The sequence below is a fragment of the Cyprinus carpio genome, chromosome B13 (genome assembly GCF_018340385.1).
Source record: "Cyprinus carpio isolate SPL01 chromosome B13, ASM1834038v1, whole genome shotgun sequence".
NCBI lineage: Eukaryota > Metazoa > Chordata > Actinopteri > Cypriniformes > Cyprinidae > Cyprinus > Cyprinus carpio.
The window spans coordinates 16,576,691-16,595,577 of record NC_056609.1 but is presented as its reverse complement, the minus strand read 5'-3'; the positions used below and the strand labels follow the sequence as shown (position 1 = coordinate 16,595,577).

Sequence of the window (18,887 nt, the reverse complement as noted above, 5' to 3'; positions counted from 1 at the left end):
TCAGTGTACCAGAAGATATTTTGGAACTATCTGGGGTCTAAAATGTTCATTATATTCTTGTTTTGTCCAAGCTTCCTCACAGTGGGGTTCAGTGTATTATAGTAACGACTGGAGAGCACAGTCAGCTTCCTGCTCCTGGTTTGGCAGCTGTGAAATTTTATTTTTGGAACAGAATAGTTGAGGTTCAGTGGAAAGCAACAACAGACAGATAAAAAGAACTGAGATTTTCACTTCTTAGATTATTTAACTTGGGGCAAAATGTAGGTGAAAGTCTAAAATTATGGGTTATATCATTTGAATATTGCATTAAAATCCAGAAATGGAAGAAAATGATAACCCTCAGAAAATATGTTGCAAATGCTGAAAAACTGCAAATGTTAATAATAATAATAAATCCAAAATTGCTTTTAAAATGACAAACAACAATAACATAAAGCAATAATAATGTGGTCATTCAATAAAAATAATAATTTTGTGTCCTTCATGAATATATGTGAATAATGAAAGCTAACACTGTGCCTTATTTTATAAATATATTATTATAAATGACAATAGATATATAAATATAAATACAAACAATATAATACAATATAATATTATAGACATATATTTTATTTTTCTCTTTAGTACAGTAATCTATATATATAGACTTGCCATTGTTCATAAAACATGAACATAGATAGATAGATAGATAGATAGATAGATAGATAGATAGATAGATAGATAGATAGATAGATAGATAGATAGATAGATATGGCACAATTAAATTTACTAACACACAAAATAGAATATATAGAACATATTAAATCACCCAATAATAATAATAATAATAATATGCATGGATATCAGCAACCCTTTGCCTTGTTGCATCATTTCATCTTGGTCCAGGAGTGCGCATGTCCTGGCTCCTCATCTTTAAAAGACCCCTCGTCATTGGTAGATGCAGCACATGTCTGTAAGTGCCGGCTGGTTTTTACAAGCGCTCTCCAGTCCGCTCTATTCCAAGCGCGCACGCGGCTGATGACAAAAGCCTGTTACCGCTTTTAAACGTTGTGGAAAGATTGAGCGTGCAGAGAAAAACATGGAGGAGAAGAAGAGCGAAATAAATGGACACGCCGGGCACAAAAGCCGGTTACCAGCGGTCTCGATAAAATCAGAAAATAACAGCTTTAAAGACCGGTTAATGGTCTTCTTCAAAAGAAACCTTCTAGTGATTTTGACTGTGTCCGGGGTTCTGGTGGGCGTTGGGCTCGGGATGATGGTCCGGAACATGAACCTAACCCGAGCGCAGATGACTTACTTCGCCTTCCCGGGAGAGATGCTGCTGAGGATGCTCAAGATGATCATCCTTCCTTTAGTGGTTTGCAGTTTGATCTCTGGCGCTGCGAGTCTGGACACGCGCTCGCTGGGGAAGCTCGGAGGGATCGCCGTGTCTTACTTTCTGGTGACCACTCTGATCGCTTCATCCATCGGGGTAGCTCTCGCCTTCATCATCAAACCCGGCGTGGGAGCAGGAGCGCTGAACACCAACAACTTAGGGCTGGAAGGCGTGAGCTCCAACAAAGAGACAGCGGATTCGTTTTTAGACCTTGCAAGGTATTATTTGGTATAATGGAAATGAGAACAATAATAACAATAGCCTATCTTTCAGTGTGAGAAAAGCAGCAGTCCACTATATGGCAGGGCTTAATCCGCGCCTGCAAGTACCCGGCATGATTAGCTGTGTGTGTGCAACACTCACGAATGCAGAAGAGCGCAGATCATGTGACAAGTTCATTCTTTACATCCTCTTTTCTTTTTTAGGCATTTAAATGACAAGTTGATTTGCATTTACTTATTACCAGAGAAAGGAAAAAAATTGCTGGAAAAATGCTCTTATTTCTTACAAGAGAAAGTTTTATCCCACACAGTGTGAATTCAGAAAAAGTGGAGCAAACAGGCTATGATAAGCTTATAAACTTACTAATAAATTAATAACTGTCAACAAAAAATATTTTGTTTAATTAATTAGTCTGTTTAAACTTGTCAGTGTATAGTGTGACACTTTATAAAACTGTATAAAAATGATTTTAATCATTAATTATAATATATTATTAGTTATCCTGGCATACATCATGTCATACAACAAGTTAGAAGCCAGGATATTTTATAACGGACCAATTGTTGCTGTGTTATAGGACAGAAACTAAGCTATATATGTGTTACTTTCCTGATGGTGGCTGGTTTTACATGAGTTCAGATGCAAACGCCGTGCCATCTGAAATTTTCTTCTAAAATTAGTATTTTTCTCAGGCTCCTATATGTTTATGTTTATTTATTTCAAAGAACATTTTCATTGCCATTCAAGCGAAATGACTGAACCTACACACAGGAGCCTGAGAAAAATGCTTAATTTATGAGAAAATTTCAAACGGCACTTTTGCATCTGAACCCTTCAAATAGTCTTAATAATCTTTAGCTGCTTCAAAACAGACTACCATCTGGTGGGACTGTGTTCGACCTAGACCTGGATCAAACTGGTTAGGGCTGGTAGACCATCATGGACAAGTAACAAACAAGCACCAAATTTGCAAAAAAAAAAAAATATATATATTTTTTCTATCTATTTTTTCCATCAGCAAATGTAAATTTGAAAATTTGATTGCATGAACCTGAAGAAAATACATTTCTTTTTGCCTCATAGTTCACAGGGTTACTAGATTAATCCTCTTTTTAACACAGGTCATATGACGAATAAGAACTCAACTCAGTTTAGTTTAAAATAATCCATTCTGTAGCCCAAGTGAATGATTTGGGATATGGATTTGCAGATACAAATATTGATTTGTACGGATCAATGCAAAACTTCCTTTATGGGTCACTCATGCTGCAAACTGGTGGGAATTTAGCAAAGAAACATCAGTGGTGTCCATCTGGGATGATAAGAGCTGGTTTTTACACGTCTGCATCACTGGTTTATCTTTCTTGCTTGTTTTTCCTTTTCAGAAACCTGTTTCCATCCAACCTGGTGGCCGCAGCTTTCCGCTCAGTAAGTTACTTTTTTCCTCCAGCTGTCACTAAAACACCCACACTCATACAAACAGCAGATATGTTCAGAATTAATATTTGTAGACCATTTCCTCCATGTAAACAACTCCTTCATCTCTAATTTTGAGAGTCACAAAATGGAGTAACCATTTTTGTCCCTGCTCAATAAATACCTCCCATCCCCTCTCACCACTAAGCAACCAGGCAGTTACTATAGCAAGCTGATTCCATTCCTTGGTGCCTGGCAACCTGGCTTGGTTCACTGAGTTGTACCACACAGGCAACTGCTCAACAGTGAGCACGCTCTGCTCAAAGAGAGGTCAGGAGGTTCGGTGGCCAGGGTGGGAGATAACATCTCTGTGCCTAGACCAGAGCATGTGGACAACCCCATTGACACAAACCGAATGGGCACCCAGTTATCAATTTGTAAAAAAAGATGTTTTTGCAAAGGCCAAAGTTGATTTAGAAAGAGAAACAGGGTCATTAGGTGCAGATGGGATGTTTCTTTATCCAGTGGGATTTCCATCGACATTTACCTGGATGGAGGCCAGAAAGGCTTTAAAGAGAAGAGACAGAGATTAGCAGGATTAATACAGAAATGCCTGGGAATGATTTTAATTTTGCTATCACTGCAACATCAGATTATACAAACACTGTAAATTAATCTTAGTTAGTTAAAGATGCATTATATATAGATACAGCATTTAGAGCCATTTCATACAAATACATTTTTGCATTCTACTGAGCCAATTTTTAGTATGTAAAAACAAGTTTTTCTATGAAAACATGCCATCAATCTTGCAGTTTTTTACTACGCCAAAAGAAGATAATTTTTTTTAAAAGTGCTGTCAAACGATTAATCGCGATTAATCGCATCCAAAATAAAAGTTTTTGTTTACATAATATATGTGTATACTGTGTATATTTATTATGCATATATAAATACACACACATACAGCATATATTTAGAAAATATTTATGTGTATTTACATGCATATATTTATATTCAGAAAATTTATATATATAAATATATTTAATATATAAATGTAACATATTTTTCTTAAATGTATACATGCATGTGTGTGTATTCATATATACTTAATAAATATACACAGTACACAAATACTATGTAAACAAAAACTTTTATTTTGGACGGGATTAATATATATATATATTTTTTACCATTTATTTCTATTTCTTACCTCACCTATTCCATTTCTACTTTTGAGACAGTAAGGATTCACAAAATCTAAACTGAGTACTCCAGCTCATAATTGGAGCTTCTGAGGAACAGGGGTTCTGAATAGTAGGGTTGTGGGGGATCACTGTCATTGTCTCTGTGTATACCAGCCTCAAAGTCCTCTTCAGCTAAACTTTAAATGCTGCTTTTGTGAGTATTTTGGCACTAGAAACCGGCTCAGTGCAGAGAAATAATCAAATGCATCACAGTTCATGAAGCTGCACACTGGAATGGATAGAAATGGGTCAGAATAGCTCTGTGATAAGCACTGCATGCAGCTCATGATGTTGTCCTTCTCTGTCTCTTACTTTTGTCACAGTATGTCACTGATTACAAGACAATTCTTGTTGGAAATGGAACAAATGGAACCCTCAACTACCAGAAGGTACACAGTCTCTTCATTGTCTAATAATATATTATTATTATTTTATAATAATATAAATGATATGTAATTATGTGTTATTTAGTATTAGGTCCTTCCTTTTCCTATGTTAAGAATGCACCGTCAAATACACAATTGTCAACACACACATCATGCCACTTGTTGAAATGTCAGTGTAACCCAGTAATTTTGTGCTTCTTAAAAAAATCAAACTCAAGTCCAATTGGGGCCTCTTGGCTGGTTTTACGTCCGACCACTCAGTAGTGTTGGCTCTTTGGCAGCCTTGAATGAGCTTTCTGTTTGTTCGCACAGGGCCAGGTTTGACGCAGCTGGTTTTGCTGCTCCTGTCCCACTGAGCAGTGTTGGCAATTAATTTTCAGAGAAAGTTGCTAAAGGAAGGTCGATTTGTTGCTAAAGGTTGCTAAATGATGTTGTGATGTCATTGCGTGATGATGTCATTGCGTAATCATGACGCAAAAATGCAACATCAAATCTCAGCAAAAAACATATTTTATATATGTTAATTTAGATTTGTTTGCCAAATAATATACATAATATAATATTAATATATAAATAACTGTATTTTTAAATACATTTAATTTTCGAACACTTACACATTTTTGAATGATTAGAACTGAAGTTTTTTAAATTATTTTTATAGCTAGCAAACTAGTAATAGCCTACTACACATACTCAACAATTATGCTTTAAGCAGTGTATTAGTAGTTTGTATGCTACACTCTAAGAAAAGTCTGTAAAATTAGGGCACAGTCTACTATGTTAATATTAAAGAATTTTCCGTATTGGTTTTTTACCTGCATTTTAAATTACACATTGTATTTTCGGGTTACAATGGATAATGGATAATGTCATGGAAAATTACTAGTATCTTTTCCATTTTTCCATCTTTTCCAACAGTCGCAGGGACAAGCTACTAACAAAGTGTATCATAAATGAACAATTATTAATTTACTATTATTATTATTAATTGATCAATTGCAAATACAGCTAACTCAATTTACAATCAGTTAAATCCAGTCCCACAAGCATGCAGATCGCCACAGGATATGAAAGTTTATGTCCTATCACTCGCAATTTACATTATAAAAACTGCTCGGTTTAAAACAACCCAATTTGGGTTCTTTTGGCAACCCAGCGCTGGGAAAAAAAGGGACGAACCCAACGCTGGGTTATTTTAACCCAACAAGTAGGGTTATTATGTTTAACCCAGCATGCTGGGTTGCTTTTTTATGGTTTAAAATTACTACATTGCTAGGCTAAAATTAACCCAAATCGAGCTAGGCATTAAACCCTCAAATCTTGTTCATTTTAAAATCACTTTTACACACAAATAATAACTATCAAAAGTTAAATATTTATTAAAAACAAGAAAAACAGTCAAAAAGTAACATGCATGCAAGAAGAAACGCAAAAAAGTATGGCATTAACAGCTACAGAAATGAAGCAGTGAACATTTGTTGAATATAACTTTTAAGATCAAATTTGACTTTTTTGGTAAATTTTATATATTGTATAAAAATATACAAAAACACTATTATACAATAATTGTACAATTAATTAATAGTTAAGTTCTTTACAAACTATTCTGGCATGACAGTACACAAATAAACCACAACATTAGCACTGATATTATAACATTTAACAGACGCATGCGTGTGTGAAAGAATGTGAGCATGTGTATGAATGACAGAATGTAACCAAACTGCAATAACCAGCACCACTGGGTTATGATCAAGACCAATTTTCAACTCAAAATTGGGTTAAAACAACCCAACATCCTTACCAAATGTTCTCAACCCAGCATTTGGGTTGGAAAAGTAACCCAGCATTTTTTAGAGTGTAATATGTTTAAATCTATTCTGTCAATGTTTCCTTTTAATTTCAGTCCTAATTATGCAAAAATTAAAAAGTTAACATATTGCATCTAAACTACACTATGTACTGCTGTATGTGATTAGTCTTTATATAAATGAATGGGTCTTCATTACATCCTAGCTCAGCTAAAATGTCTCATATCTGCATGGGCAAATATGTGGGCAATCCCTCAGAACGCTTGAGGTCCATAATTGCATAAGTAGGGCTTACAGATCAGCCAGTACTGTGTGCCAAGTGATGAGCCATGCCTGGATGTGCGATAAAGCCCAGAACAAGAGCAGGATTCAGTTGAATGGTAGCTCAGTCCCATCAGATCTTCATCACCCCACTGCCACCACCACTGAGGGAAAGTCAGACTGAGAGCCAAGCTTCATCATGTTGCGTCTTTTGAAAGTCTCTTGTCCATGCACAATCATATCCAATTCAGTGACAGGGAATATGAGTAGGAACAATAGTTAATATAGGTTAATTAGCAAAATCAGCATTCATCAGAGCACATTAATGTCAAATTTTGTTGCTTAAAACGATGTCAGCTTCTAATTTAGTTTGCTGTTGCATTGTTCACCTTTGACCAACTGCTGCCACGAAAACTGAATGGCAGTATCATAATATTTGATTGTCCACTTATGTAAGCCAAAGACAAACATGTTCTGGTGGTTTTCAGGTTCCCTATGGAACAGATGCAGATGGAATGAATATTCTGGGCCTTGTTCTCTTTGCTATGGTTTTTGGAGTTGCTTTGAGAAAGCTTGGTGCAGAAGGAGAAGAGCTCATTCGCTTTTTCAATGCATTCAATGAAGCCACCATGGTACTGGTGTCCTGGATCATGTGGTAAGTAAAGACCTTTGATCAAATCTATCTATCTATCTATCTATCTATCTATCTATCTATCTATCTATCTATCTATATCATATTTAGCTCTGAAAACACAAAAATGTAAAACTTTTATATATCATAAAACCTAAGTTGTACCATGCACATCATGTATGATACATTCTGTTGTTTTGTCCTTCAGGTATGTGCCTTTTGGCATCATGTTCTTGGTTGGCAGTAAGATTGTGGAGATGGAAGATGTGGTTCTGCTGGTCACTAGTCTGGGGAAGTACATTTTTGCCTCTATTCTGGGCCACGTCATCCATGGTGGCATCGTCTTACCTCTCATCTATTTTGGGTTCACTCGTGCAAACCCCTTCAGTTTCCTGTCTGGCCTCATTACACCTTTCACCACTGCCTTTGCTACCTGCTCCAGGTACTTTGTTATATTTCTTATATTTCTGTAGTACTATAAGCAAGTTAATTTGGCTTCCAGAATGTGGCTAAAAAGCTTTGTTTCGTTTTTTCCTGGAATCACTATATTCCTGCTAAATCTTAAGTAGTGTTGCTGATATGCAAAAACCTTGATTTGTTAATCAGGTTGACAAAGTAAGATTCTTGAACGTCTTTTCCATAATTTGATGGTTTATTTGCAGTCTCAACACTTTTGGACTAGTTGAAAGCAGTGTTGTTATTGTTTAATAAAACTAAAACTATTACAAAATGTTTTACATTTAAAACCTTAAATGAAAAATTAGAAATGTTGTCTAACTGAAATAAGTTTAAGCTGAAGTACGAAAATTGGTAAAACTGTAATAAAATATATATTAAAACTTAATAGAAATCCAAAAATAAAAAAATCTGAATAAAAACTAATAAGAATCACAAAAGCAAATAGCAAAATCACTATATATAGAAATATAGAAATAAAAGCTACATCAAAAAATTGATAGATATTATTATAGTATATAAATAAAACAAAAATATCTCTGATTGGGCCTGATGTCATTAAAATTTAGTTATAATGTTTTTTGTTTTTTTTTTCACCCGTAGAATAGCTATGACCATTATTACATCTAATTTCCAGGTACACACTTATACCCTGTGTGTTTTTTTATGCCTGTGCAGCTCAGCGACACTGCCTACCATGATGAAGTGTGTGGAGGAGAACAACGGTGTCGACAAACGAATCAGTCGCTTCATTTTACCGATTGGAGCCACTGTCAACATGGACGGAGCAGCCATTTTCCAGTGCGTTGCGGCTGTGTTTATTGCCCAGCTCAACAATGTTGAGCTCAACGCAGGCCAGATCTTCACAATCCTGTGAGTGTACATCGCTATGAGGCCTTTCTTCAATCAGCAGGAGTATTGATAGTAACCCTGAAACATTCTTGTATCTATACTGCTTACATGCAACATGCTCTATATCTAAACAAGGCAGGGATGTTAAGCTTGATCTAAATTTACAAGCAACACACACTCACTCTCTGGAGCCTATCCCAGTGTGCAAGGTTACGCTTGAGTGTGAAGCAAGCAACATAGAGCTGAGGCTCTGATGGAGGTTTGGCTGATGATAAATGAGCTATCCCCATTCTGTCTGTTAGAAAACATGGCACTTAACTCCAGCGAATTTGTTTCTGTAATAAGTGAACCGTTAATCACTTAGGAAACAGCATCTGCTAAATGACCGCTTATTTGCTTATTCAAAGGGTGACAGCCACTGCCTCCAGTGTGGGAGCAGCAGGTATTCCAGCTGGAGGGATCATCACCATTGCTATCATTCTGGAGGCCATAGGTCTGCCCACCCATGACCTGTCACTCATGTTGGCTGTGGACTGGATTGTGTAAGACAGCTTCTTCCATTAATATTCAATATCAATAAATTGATATATGATATACTGATTAATTGCATATATCTTAAATAATCTAATTTATCAATATTAGCTGAGTGTTGTGTTTTTGAGTTGCCATATCAGTGTCAAATTTACTGGACAGGAAGAAAATGTAAAAAATGTTTCTTGAGCAGCAAATCAGCATATTAGAATGATTTCTGAAGGATCCTGTGACACTTAAGACTGGAGGAATGACTGCTGAATATTTATCTTTGTCATCACAGGAATAAATTATATTTTACAATATATTAAAATAGTAGGAAAACTGTAATAATATTTTAAAACATTACTGTTTTTACTTTTGATTAAATAAATACATCCTTGGTAAGTATAAGAGACTTAAATAACAAACTTTAAAAAATCTTACTGAACCCAAACTTTTGAACATTGGTGTATTTACATGTAATAATATAGTAAATAAATATAATATTTTTATTTATACATACTTACAAAAAAAATATACATATCATTCTGATATCTTTGCTGACTATTTTTGTGTAAAGAATCGTAAGAACCTTCTAAAGCTTCTTATCAGAATCAAAAATATTAAACTTATATGCATACAGTATATACATACAGTTTTGAACTCTTAAGTAATCTGTTGTGTTGACAAACTGTGTCTGATGTGTGATCAGAGACCGAACCACTACTGTTGTGAATGTGGAGGGGGATGCACTCGGTGCTGGCATTCTTCACCACATCAATGAGCAAGAGATGAAGAAACGAAGAGAACGGGAACAGCATCAAGAGGAGCAGGAACTGCAGGAGGTGAAGGTGGAGGTGGTGGCTAATGTCAAAGCAGAAGAGGAGACCTCCCCTCTCGTCACACACCAGAACCAAGCAGACAGTTCCTCACATGAAACACTCGATAAGGACGGTGTGGAGTCTGTGCTGTAAAGTGCTGACTGTGGTCTCTTCTCTTTCTTCTTCGCTCTTTCTCTATCTCACTCCTTTAAAAACCACTATAGACATGATGTTGCCACCAGTGTGAAGTTTACGTCAAGCATAAAGTTTATTCAGATCTGTGACTGGAACACTAATGGTCAGTTTGCTCTTTTACATTTAGTACTTGACAGGACAGGTTCTGTTATGATAATCTTATCCAGTTGTGCCAAAATGATTTCATATTGTCATTTTTGTGTTTGGGAACATGACCCAGATTGTGTGCAAAGTCTAAAAGGGAATATTTCCACTCTATGAGCAGATATCTGGGAAAGAGATGGATAGTAATGAAAATCATTCACAGACTGACCTCTTGCTCTGTTTGTTTGCTATATTTTAACTGACTGTGTGAAACATTAGCTATTTTGCAGATAGACCGGAAAGTATTTGCTGTAAATATTTGTGTCCCTAATGGCAAATCCTGTTGCATTGTGGTATTGTCCAGTGATTTATAGGAAACTATATCAAAACTGTGCATGTGTGCTTGTGAAATACTCTCGGGAATTCTAGCAGATTCTGAGCTTGTGCTTTATGGTTTTAGTACTTTCAAATCTGATGAACATTAGGTTTCAAGTGAACATCAAGCTCACCCTGCGTCCCCGATGTGCATACTATCCACCCTATCTGCCCTAAATAGTACTGAAAATGACTAATATCACATAGAATTTAGGATGGATAGTATGCACACTGGGACAAGAGTCAGAGATTGAGACAAAACTTAGGGTCACAGGTGATATTCAACCTGATGATGATGAGAGACACACTGGAGGTCAAATATTTCCTGATAGACCTCCATTCTTTACATAAAAATACATGCTGTGGACCCAAGAATCTCACCCATGGTATCTCGTGACACCTAGTGGTCGATGGAATCATAAACATTGACTTTGTCTCGATTTTTAATTTTTTGTACATTCTATGTCCAACTTTTAAGTTTGGCCATTAGTTAAGAAGTAAACGATTTTAAAACGACAATTTGATAAGTATGAATGAGTTTAATTTATTCTAATTGTTTAGCCTTTTGTACCGCTTAGAAAATTATTTTTCGAAATGTGTTGCTATGAAAAGATTCAGATGTTAAAGGGTTTACATGAACTCTAAAAGCTGTTAATTAGTACTTGATTCGTGCGTTTTATATGCATTTTCTCCTAGTATTTTTTCACTCTCTTTTAACTGTGTGTTATCTTGTTACCGACGTGTCTGTCTCTGCTTACCATTAAATCAAAGTCTCTGATTTACATGCAGTTTGACGTTTTTTATACAGTTGCATTGTTAGGAGAATCTAATCTTAGATCTACATTGAATACATACTCCATTTGTTTGAGAGGGATAATTATTTTTGGTTACTAATAATGTAACTGTTTCCTGTGTGGATACAAAGAGATTGTCCTCCAGGGGGCGCTTAGGGGGCAAACACGTCGCTTTTTTCCTCACAGGAGACTTTTGAACACTAACGTGTGATCTGTGATCAACATATGCAATCTTTAATATAGCCTAATTACAAGGATTTATAGCGAATACGTAAACTGAAATCACTCACAGCAATTCATATAATGTTCTTTTTAAATCCTCATTCTATAATCACAAACAACTGTAATTGGTCGTTTATGACCAGCGCTGAGAAATGTAACAGACAAGGCGTGATTTCAGCAGCGGTTACATGACTGAATAATGACCATGAAAAATAAAATATAATAACAGTCTCTGTCAATGTTTCCTCTAATAACTGGTAATGTAAGTCACATTATCAATCGCATGCGTATTAAATGAACCTTGAGTCGGTGTGACTGAACTTTGGCTCGCGCAGTTTCATGTGCTATTGGCTGGAAGCGACAGTCTTGCGCTGCTTGACCCGCCTCTGTCTGTGTGATGAACCGTTTCCTCCACCGCTTGGATTCCACAACAGCAGCGGTTTATTATTTCATATCTCTAAACTATAAACTATAGCTCGTGGAGCTGCCGAGGGATTTTCCTTAGTCCAAACCGGTACGTACATACAGTTTAAGATCAATTATGCAGGGTGTTCAGCTATGAAAGCCAAGTGAAAGTGATGTCGGCAGAGATGTGAAGCTGCTGTATGATGATTAATATTCTTCCTGGTTGATACATAATAGCTTCGCGACACTTTGTGTGCTGCCGCTTGCTGTGAAATGCATTTCATCTGTCGTTTCATTGCTGATGCATATGTAACTCAAGAATAATTTTACTTAGTTTATACTAAGCAAACCATTTTCCGTAGAAAGTTATTCACTAATTCGGCTAGCTTTCCCAGGCCACGCATTCTCAGTGTGCACGTTTTCATTCTTGTTCTTATTTTAGCATACCCTTGTGTTGAATTTAAGCTTTCCTTGTATTATTAAATCCTTCAACTGTTAAATGAACCGCTTATATGGGAGACACACTTGTTTCCTCTATTAGCCTTCCTTTGTGTAGTTGCATAGTGTTTTAATTACAGAATCACTGAGAACCTTAGTATAATGGTTGCAGGCTGTGGCTTGCAAAACAAGCAGATTATATTTTTATTGAGAATTGTACGTTGTGTTTTATGTTTGAATTGATTTAACAGTGTTCCCAGTGTTTCTCAGAGGAAATGTGTAATGCATACACTGTGCCTTTTTTAGGCATGTGTTTGATGACCAGGTTGTCATGGTAACTGTCCATCAAGCCCATATCAAAGACTATAGAATAAAAGGACTTTGCCTATATGACCTTCTATAGGAGTTGCACTGTTTGAATTGATCTAGGGTTATTGTAGCCCAAGGATCAGTCTCAGAACTACCTGGCTGGCTTTTATGTCCACAAATAACATATTGATAGAATTTGTTTTGCTTCCTTGCTCTACAATACAAAGTAACCAAATTCATACATGTAGCCCTGCAAACTGTCAGCAATTATGAGAACCGTGTCAGCAAGGGTCATATTAAAATTAAAAGGAACTGCGTGAGGGTTCAGTGGTGAAGACACATGATTGTCTTTGATTGCAGGCAGGCTATGATTTAAATGCCCCCACGTGATCACCTCTCATGACATGCCATTTTCTGTCGGTTGCCAAGGAAACCAGGCGCATCAGCCAATCAAAGAACAGATACAGTCTAGTATTCCACAGAGAAATAGTACAAGAAACTGCTTTGTCTGCATGCTGTTGCATTTATCAGCGTTCATCTGACACATAATCATATAAGTCTAGATATATTTCGCCACTGTAGAGTATTATTACATTTAATTACTAAATTTTTCATTAAATTTAATTAATTTGTTGTTATGTTTTTAACTAATTAATTTATTTTTGACTTTTTATTTAAACATTTTCATAGATAAAATCTGTTAGTAGTAGTAGTACTTTTGTAGTTAGGGTTGGACAAATAGCATTCATGAATTTCAGGCAAGCCTGAACATGTAGCCTTAATGAGATTGCTTATCCAGATCAGAAGTTACTCTGTTCGAGTAAACAAGCCCTGCATCATGTTAGACCACACTTATCAAGCGTCTTGTGTGGCGATTCAAGCCGTGTTTAATACACAGTGTGGTTATGACCTTTTAGCTGTCACTCTGGCCAAATGAGGAACCACAGAATTTGGATGTGTTGCTATGGCTCTCGGAGTTGACAAGGCCTTATCAGACACCTCACAAATGGAGAACACGAGCTATGGGAGGTGGAAGACCAGGATCCCGGAGGTCATTCGCAGCGGTCAAACTAGACCCCTCAGTCACAGAGCTGTTGAGAGGACAAGGCCTACAAATGTCCAGGAGGCCAAGGATTCATACAAAGAGAGGAGTGGCAGCAAAAAGACAGTCACTATGGCACCTGTTTCCAGGTATATGCCAGACAAAAGCCTCTATATCATGAGAAAACCACTGCTCTCCACACAATGGCAGGTGCCCATCCTGAAGAACTCATCTACACATGAAGACTCAGAGAGGGTAAGAATCTAATGAAACAAGTCTTAGTGAGCTGTAGAGGATTTTTTTTACTGAATTTCCAAATTTGTACTGAATTTTGCATCTAAGATAGTTGCCAAATGTTTGTAAAAAATAATTTAAAACCATCCAGTTAGAGGTTTGACTGTTGGACATCAGTTGGACATCAGTTAATCATTCAGAGGTGTTACTGAGCCACAACTGACTCCCTAACTGAACCATGAGTCCTTTTTTGGTTATGTCTGATTCGAAATGAATTCAAAGATTCTCGAGCCTATTCATCAAAAATCTTGAAATAAAAATATGTCAAGGTTTCTATAAAAATAGTAAGCAACAGTCTTTTCAACACTGATAATAATAAGAAATGTTTTTTGAGCACCAAATCGTCATATTAGAATGATTTCCGAAGGACCATATGTCACTGAAGACTGGAAATATATCTCACAGGAATACATTTTAAAATATTCTAAAATAAAAAAAGAGTTATTTCAATTTACATTGACGTTTAGTCAATAACTGTATATTTAATCAAATAAATGCAGCCTTGGTGAGCATAACACAACAACAAAAACTTGTCAACCCCAAACTTTTAATTATAGGAGCCAATGGCTCCCTGGTCATGTTTTAGTCTGCATCCCATGATTTCCTATTAACCATTACCTCTTTTTGTCTATTTTCCCGCAGATCAATTACAAAGTTGACTCCCCTAAAGAAAAGGACAAACGTCTGCCTAAACAGTCATTCAGAACTATCCCAGAAGATTCTCCATTTTATAAATCCTCCCCACCGTTATCCAGAGAAGACCTGGATGCCTCCATGAGCGTATCAGACCTCAGACTGTGGTCATGTGAAGAGGATCCTATTTTTAACTCTTCAGCTGCCAAACGCAGTCTGTCCAGTCCCCTTTCAGCTTCTTTGAGCCTCACAGCACCTCCAGTGCAATCCAGTCCTAAAAGCACTTCTTATTCATCCAATCATACATCTCATTTCACAAGAAAGGTACAAACAAGACCAGGTGAGATGATGGACAGAGGAAGAGATTCTCTTCTTAAGACAGGATCTTACAGTAAGAACCATCAACATGGGTTCAAACACATGTCGCCTTATCAGGCCAACTACTGGGACTGTGCCATCCCCAACTCTATGCCACCCTCTCCAAACCACAAATCCTCCAGCTGGGATCCTGAAAAGGAGTACCAGGAGCTCCTGGACTACACATACCCTCTGAGACCCAACATGGCTGGTACATTGGGTTCATCAGACATTGATCTTCTCTTGCGAACTGATCCATTGTTGCAAGACTCAGGCATTGAGTTGGACAAATCTTCAACTCTGTCCTGTTTAGACCTTTCCTATACAGGGACTCGACAGGAACGGTGTATCCCAGGAACAGCTCAAAGGTCAACTGAGTTTTGTGCTCTAAACAAATCACATTCTAAGTCCTTAGATGGCATCATGTCCAGTAGCCTGTACTCTTCACTAGACCAAGCTGGCTTGTCAGTTGAGAGTCTGGACTGCGATGGGAAGCCAGGGGGCCATTATCGTAAATTTGGCATCTTCTCGACATTCATACCTGTCCCCACTTTCATTAGTTCAACACACATCCTTCCTCGTCCTGATTCGCAGGAAGAGTTGGACGAAGAGTTCCTTCGCCTACCAGAAAGGCTACAAGAACTTCAGGTGCTTTCACAGCAGCTGAGGGACATTAGTAACCAGATGAGCCAACCAGTCATCACCAGCTGGGAATCCCTGGAGAGCGAGATCACTTCAGTCCGATCACCAACGGCTCAAGTGGGAAAGCAGGAACCACTGGTGGAAGAAGGGGGCGATGAAGCGAAAGGGGGATCAGTTTCTCTCACACATGAGGATCATTTAGAGAAAGCAAAAGAGCCTGGTTCCACAATCCAAATGATTAACCAAGAAATGAATAGGAGGAACCTGAGGGAGGTGGAAGCTGTTATGGATCAGCTGAGCAGACTGTCAATGTCAGAGCTTCAGAGGACAATACAAACAGACCAGAACGAAAATGAGACCAAGGAGTCACTAATGCAGCACATACAGGTGAGTAGATGTTTCTGTTGTGATCGTGAAGTCATGAGATGGCTGAGAATTAATGAGAAATGTTGTATCGTGTATCGTTAATAGGCATTTTGCTCGAACCTAAAAAAGCTGATTCAGTGGCTGCACAAGGTGGTAGAGAAAGTAGAAGTTCTTTCTCCTAACATTGTTGACATTAAGATCATCAAAACCACCATATTTTTTATTGAAAGAAGGTAAGATGTTCATTCAATAATAAAGTTTTGGGTCGGTAAGATCATTATTATTAAATTTATTGAAAGAAGGTAATATGTTTGTTCATTAAGGATGCCTTAAATGTATCAAAAAAAGTGACCAGGTGCTACAAATTTATTTTTCAAATAAATTCTGTTCTTCTGAACTTTCAGTTCACAAAAGTATCCAGAATAAATCTATCTCACTTTCCAAAAATAAGCAGCACAACTGTTTTCAACATTGATAGTAAAATAAACTTTTTTTTTGAACAGCAAATCATCATATTAGAATGATTTCCGAGGGATCATGTGATACTGAAGACAGGAGTAATGACTTGAAAATTTAGCTTTGACATTAAAATAATTAACAGTTAATTTAAATTGTAATAATATTAAACAGTATTACTGTTTTACTGTATTTTGGATAAATAATGCAGCTTTTTTCTAACATTTCTAAATGGTAGTGCATATGCATCTTATGTAACAGTAAGAAGTGTAAAAAATTTATTACAAAAGAAGTTCATTCAAAAAGCACATAACTGTACCACATGATATTTTTCAGAGTTTTCAGGAAGATGTTCAGGCTCATAAGCCCCTCACAGAAGATGTTCTGCAGACCGGAGAGATGCTTTTGCATTGCATGAATTCAGCCTCTCCATGTGAGTCTTACTACCTTCATCAAACTATAATGCAATAAGAAAATATCATTTAAAAAAAGCTCTCTACCATTCTGCTGCTGTACTGAACCTTGAATTGGCATGACTACTTCGAATGGAAAGGAAAAGCTGCATTTTCTTACTGAAGACTCAGTAGTGACTCTACAGCTATGAAGTGGGGAAATTAAATGTTTAATTAGAGTAAACATTATGTCTTTTTATCTTCCAAAGCACTGTAATGCACTCTTTGTTTCTCGATCAGTTGGTACACTTCTACAAGTATACTGCTTCTCAGTTTTAGACATGTTGTGCTGCGTAACCCAATACTCAGAGTTACATCGGACAGAAACAGGAAACGCTCTGCTTGGAGAATGCAGCCGTGCATGTTTAACTTAGAGAGCCCTGCTGTTGCCTAGCTAGCATACTTCATTTCAGAATTCACATCAAGCATTGTTTTTGTCAACACATTAGTCTCTAGCTGTCCTCATAATGCTGCTAATATTTTTTTCCTGATTCCTCAGTTCTGAAAGACACACTGGTGCTGATAGAGAGGCAGTCTCACACACTTAAAACTCATTCAGAGAATCTTTTCAAATCAGCCATGGAATCCATCAACTACCCCACATACCACGAATCATATGAAAAATCATCTAAAATAACAAATAATACCATATAGCCCCATAACATCATCACATCATTTAAAGCTCTCGAAATGGATGACTGAATTGTAATCATTGTGATATAAAGTTCACTGTTCACGTGTAACTTCTATGTGTCACCTTGATTGTAGTCTCTTTTGATTATTAAAAATGCTGCATTATCAAATAGTTTCTCACTCTTTCTCCACAGAAGCCGTTTCTGAGAATTATTAGGAATCTGGGAAGGCTCAGTCTTCACAACAAGGATCAAAAACGCTTCTTACTTGACTCATATGTCACCATTATCTTTGTTTTACACGCTTAACACGTTTACTGTATCCAGAAGTGGTGTTATGTGCTGTTTTCACAAGCCTGAGTTATCTGTCACAACATATGTGATGAACTTTTCACTTTTAATTTTCACACACAAGCTTATGATTGTCCTTTCTTTTAATTCAAAAATGTCCTGTGATGGCTTAATTTAGTAATACTGTTTGACTGAAGAGGTGCACAGACATTGTGCCAGTCGTGATTGTGATCTCAGGTTATTACCCTATTAAGATTTAATGGAGAGCAGTCCAGCCTCCATTAGCATCCCTGCAGCTTTATTTTCCCTTCTGAGTAACCTGTGCCTCACAAAGATATACTATATTTTTTGACTGATAATAAGTATCATTAATATGTGGACATACTGAAAATATGAATAATCTGTTTGGTGAACATTCATACGTTTAAACTTTAAAAAAATATTTTTGATTAATTGTGTAACAGCAACAGTTCACACATTTTTTTTAATTGTCATCATTTACTCGCCCTCATGTCATTCTTCCACTGCACATTAAAAAAAAAGATATTTTGAGAAATCCACACAATGAAAGTCAATTTGCTCCAAACAATGAAAGTGTGGACAAATGTTGATTAGTTATCAGCATAGTTAGAAATAACTTTCTTTGGAAGAAAGAAAGCCTGGAGTGAGTAAATGATGACACAATTTTAAATTTGGGGTGAACTACTTCTTTAAAGGGAGAAAACAATGTCAGTGTGTTAACATCAAATGAATGAAATGCAATAATAATAATTGTGAAGCATAATGCGTTTTGTGGATTCAGCTGAATGAATTTGACAGCAAACTAAAAACCTCAAAGTTTTAAAAAACTTCTACCGCAGAGATCATGGATTGAAGTGCAACTGTTTTTACATTGACCAAATTTTT

General features: G+C 36.7%; 2 protein-coding genes across 2 annotated transcripts; both read left to right on the top strand.

Annotated features, from left to right (window-relative positions):
* Window positions 1–930: 930 nt before the first annotated feature.
* On the top strand, window positions 931–11,430 carry slc1a4 (solute carrier family 1 member 4). Its single transcript, XM_042736906.1, has 8 exons — window positions 931–1,596; window positions 2,986–3,028; window positions 4,587–4,652; window positions 7,210–7,376; window positions 7,561–7,794; window positions 8,487–8,681; window positions 9,068–9,202; window positions 9,886–11,430. The coding sequence occupies exons 1-8, from the start codon at window positions 1,082–1,084 to the stop codon at window positions 10,145–10,147; spliced, it is 1,617 nt and encodes a 538-aa protein (XP_042592840.1). The 5' UTR covers window positions 931–1,081; the 3' UTR covers window positions 10,148–11,430.
* Window positions 11,431–11,964: 534 nt separating this feature from the next.
* cep68 (centrosomal protein 68) lies at window positions 11,965–17,712 on the top strand. The gene is made up of 6 exons (XM_042736123.1): window positions 11,965–12,178; window positions 13,734–14,113; window positions 14,795–16,171; window positions 16,256–16,383; window positions 16,945–17,039; window positions 17,558–17,712. The coding sequence occupies exons 2-6, from the start codon at window positions 13,781–13,783 to the stop codon at window positions 17,710–17,712; spliced, it is 2,088 nt and encodes a 695-aa protein (XP_042592057.1). The 5' UTR covers window positions 11,965–12,178; window positions 13,734–13,780.
* Window positions 17,713–18,887: the final 1,175 nt, after the last annotated feature.

Bases quoted from the DNA above. Each gene is read 5' to 3' on its own strand.
- slc1a4 (XM_042736906.1), top strand. From the start codon at position 1,082: ATGGAGGAGAAGAAGAGCGAAATAAATGGACACGCCGGGCACAAAAGC. The intron at 7,795-8,486 runs GTACTTTGTTAT...ATGCCTGTGCAG, and splicing joins GCCTTTGCTACCTGCTCCAG to CTCAGCGACACTGCCTACCA. The intron at 9,203-9,885 runs GTAAGACAGCTT...ATGTGTGATCAG, and splicing joins TTGGCTGTGGACTGGATTGT to AGACCGAACCACTACTGTTG.
- cep68 (XM_042736123.1), top strand. From the start codon at position 13,781: ATGGCTCTCGGAGTTGACAAGGCCTTATCAGACACCTCACAAATGGAG. The intron at 14,114-14,794 runs GTAAGAATCTAA...ATTTTCCCGCAG, and splicing joins CACATGAAGACTCAGAGAGG to ATCAATTACAAAGTTGACTC. The intron at 16,172-16,255 runs GTGAGTAGATGT...TATCGTTAATAG, and splicing joins CACTAATGCAGCACATACAG to GCATTTTGCTCGAACCTAAA.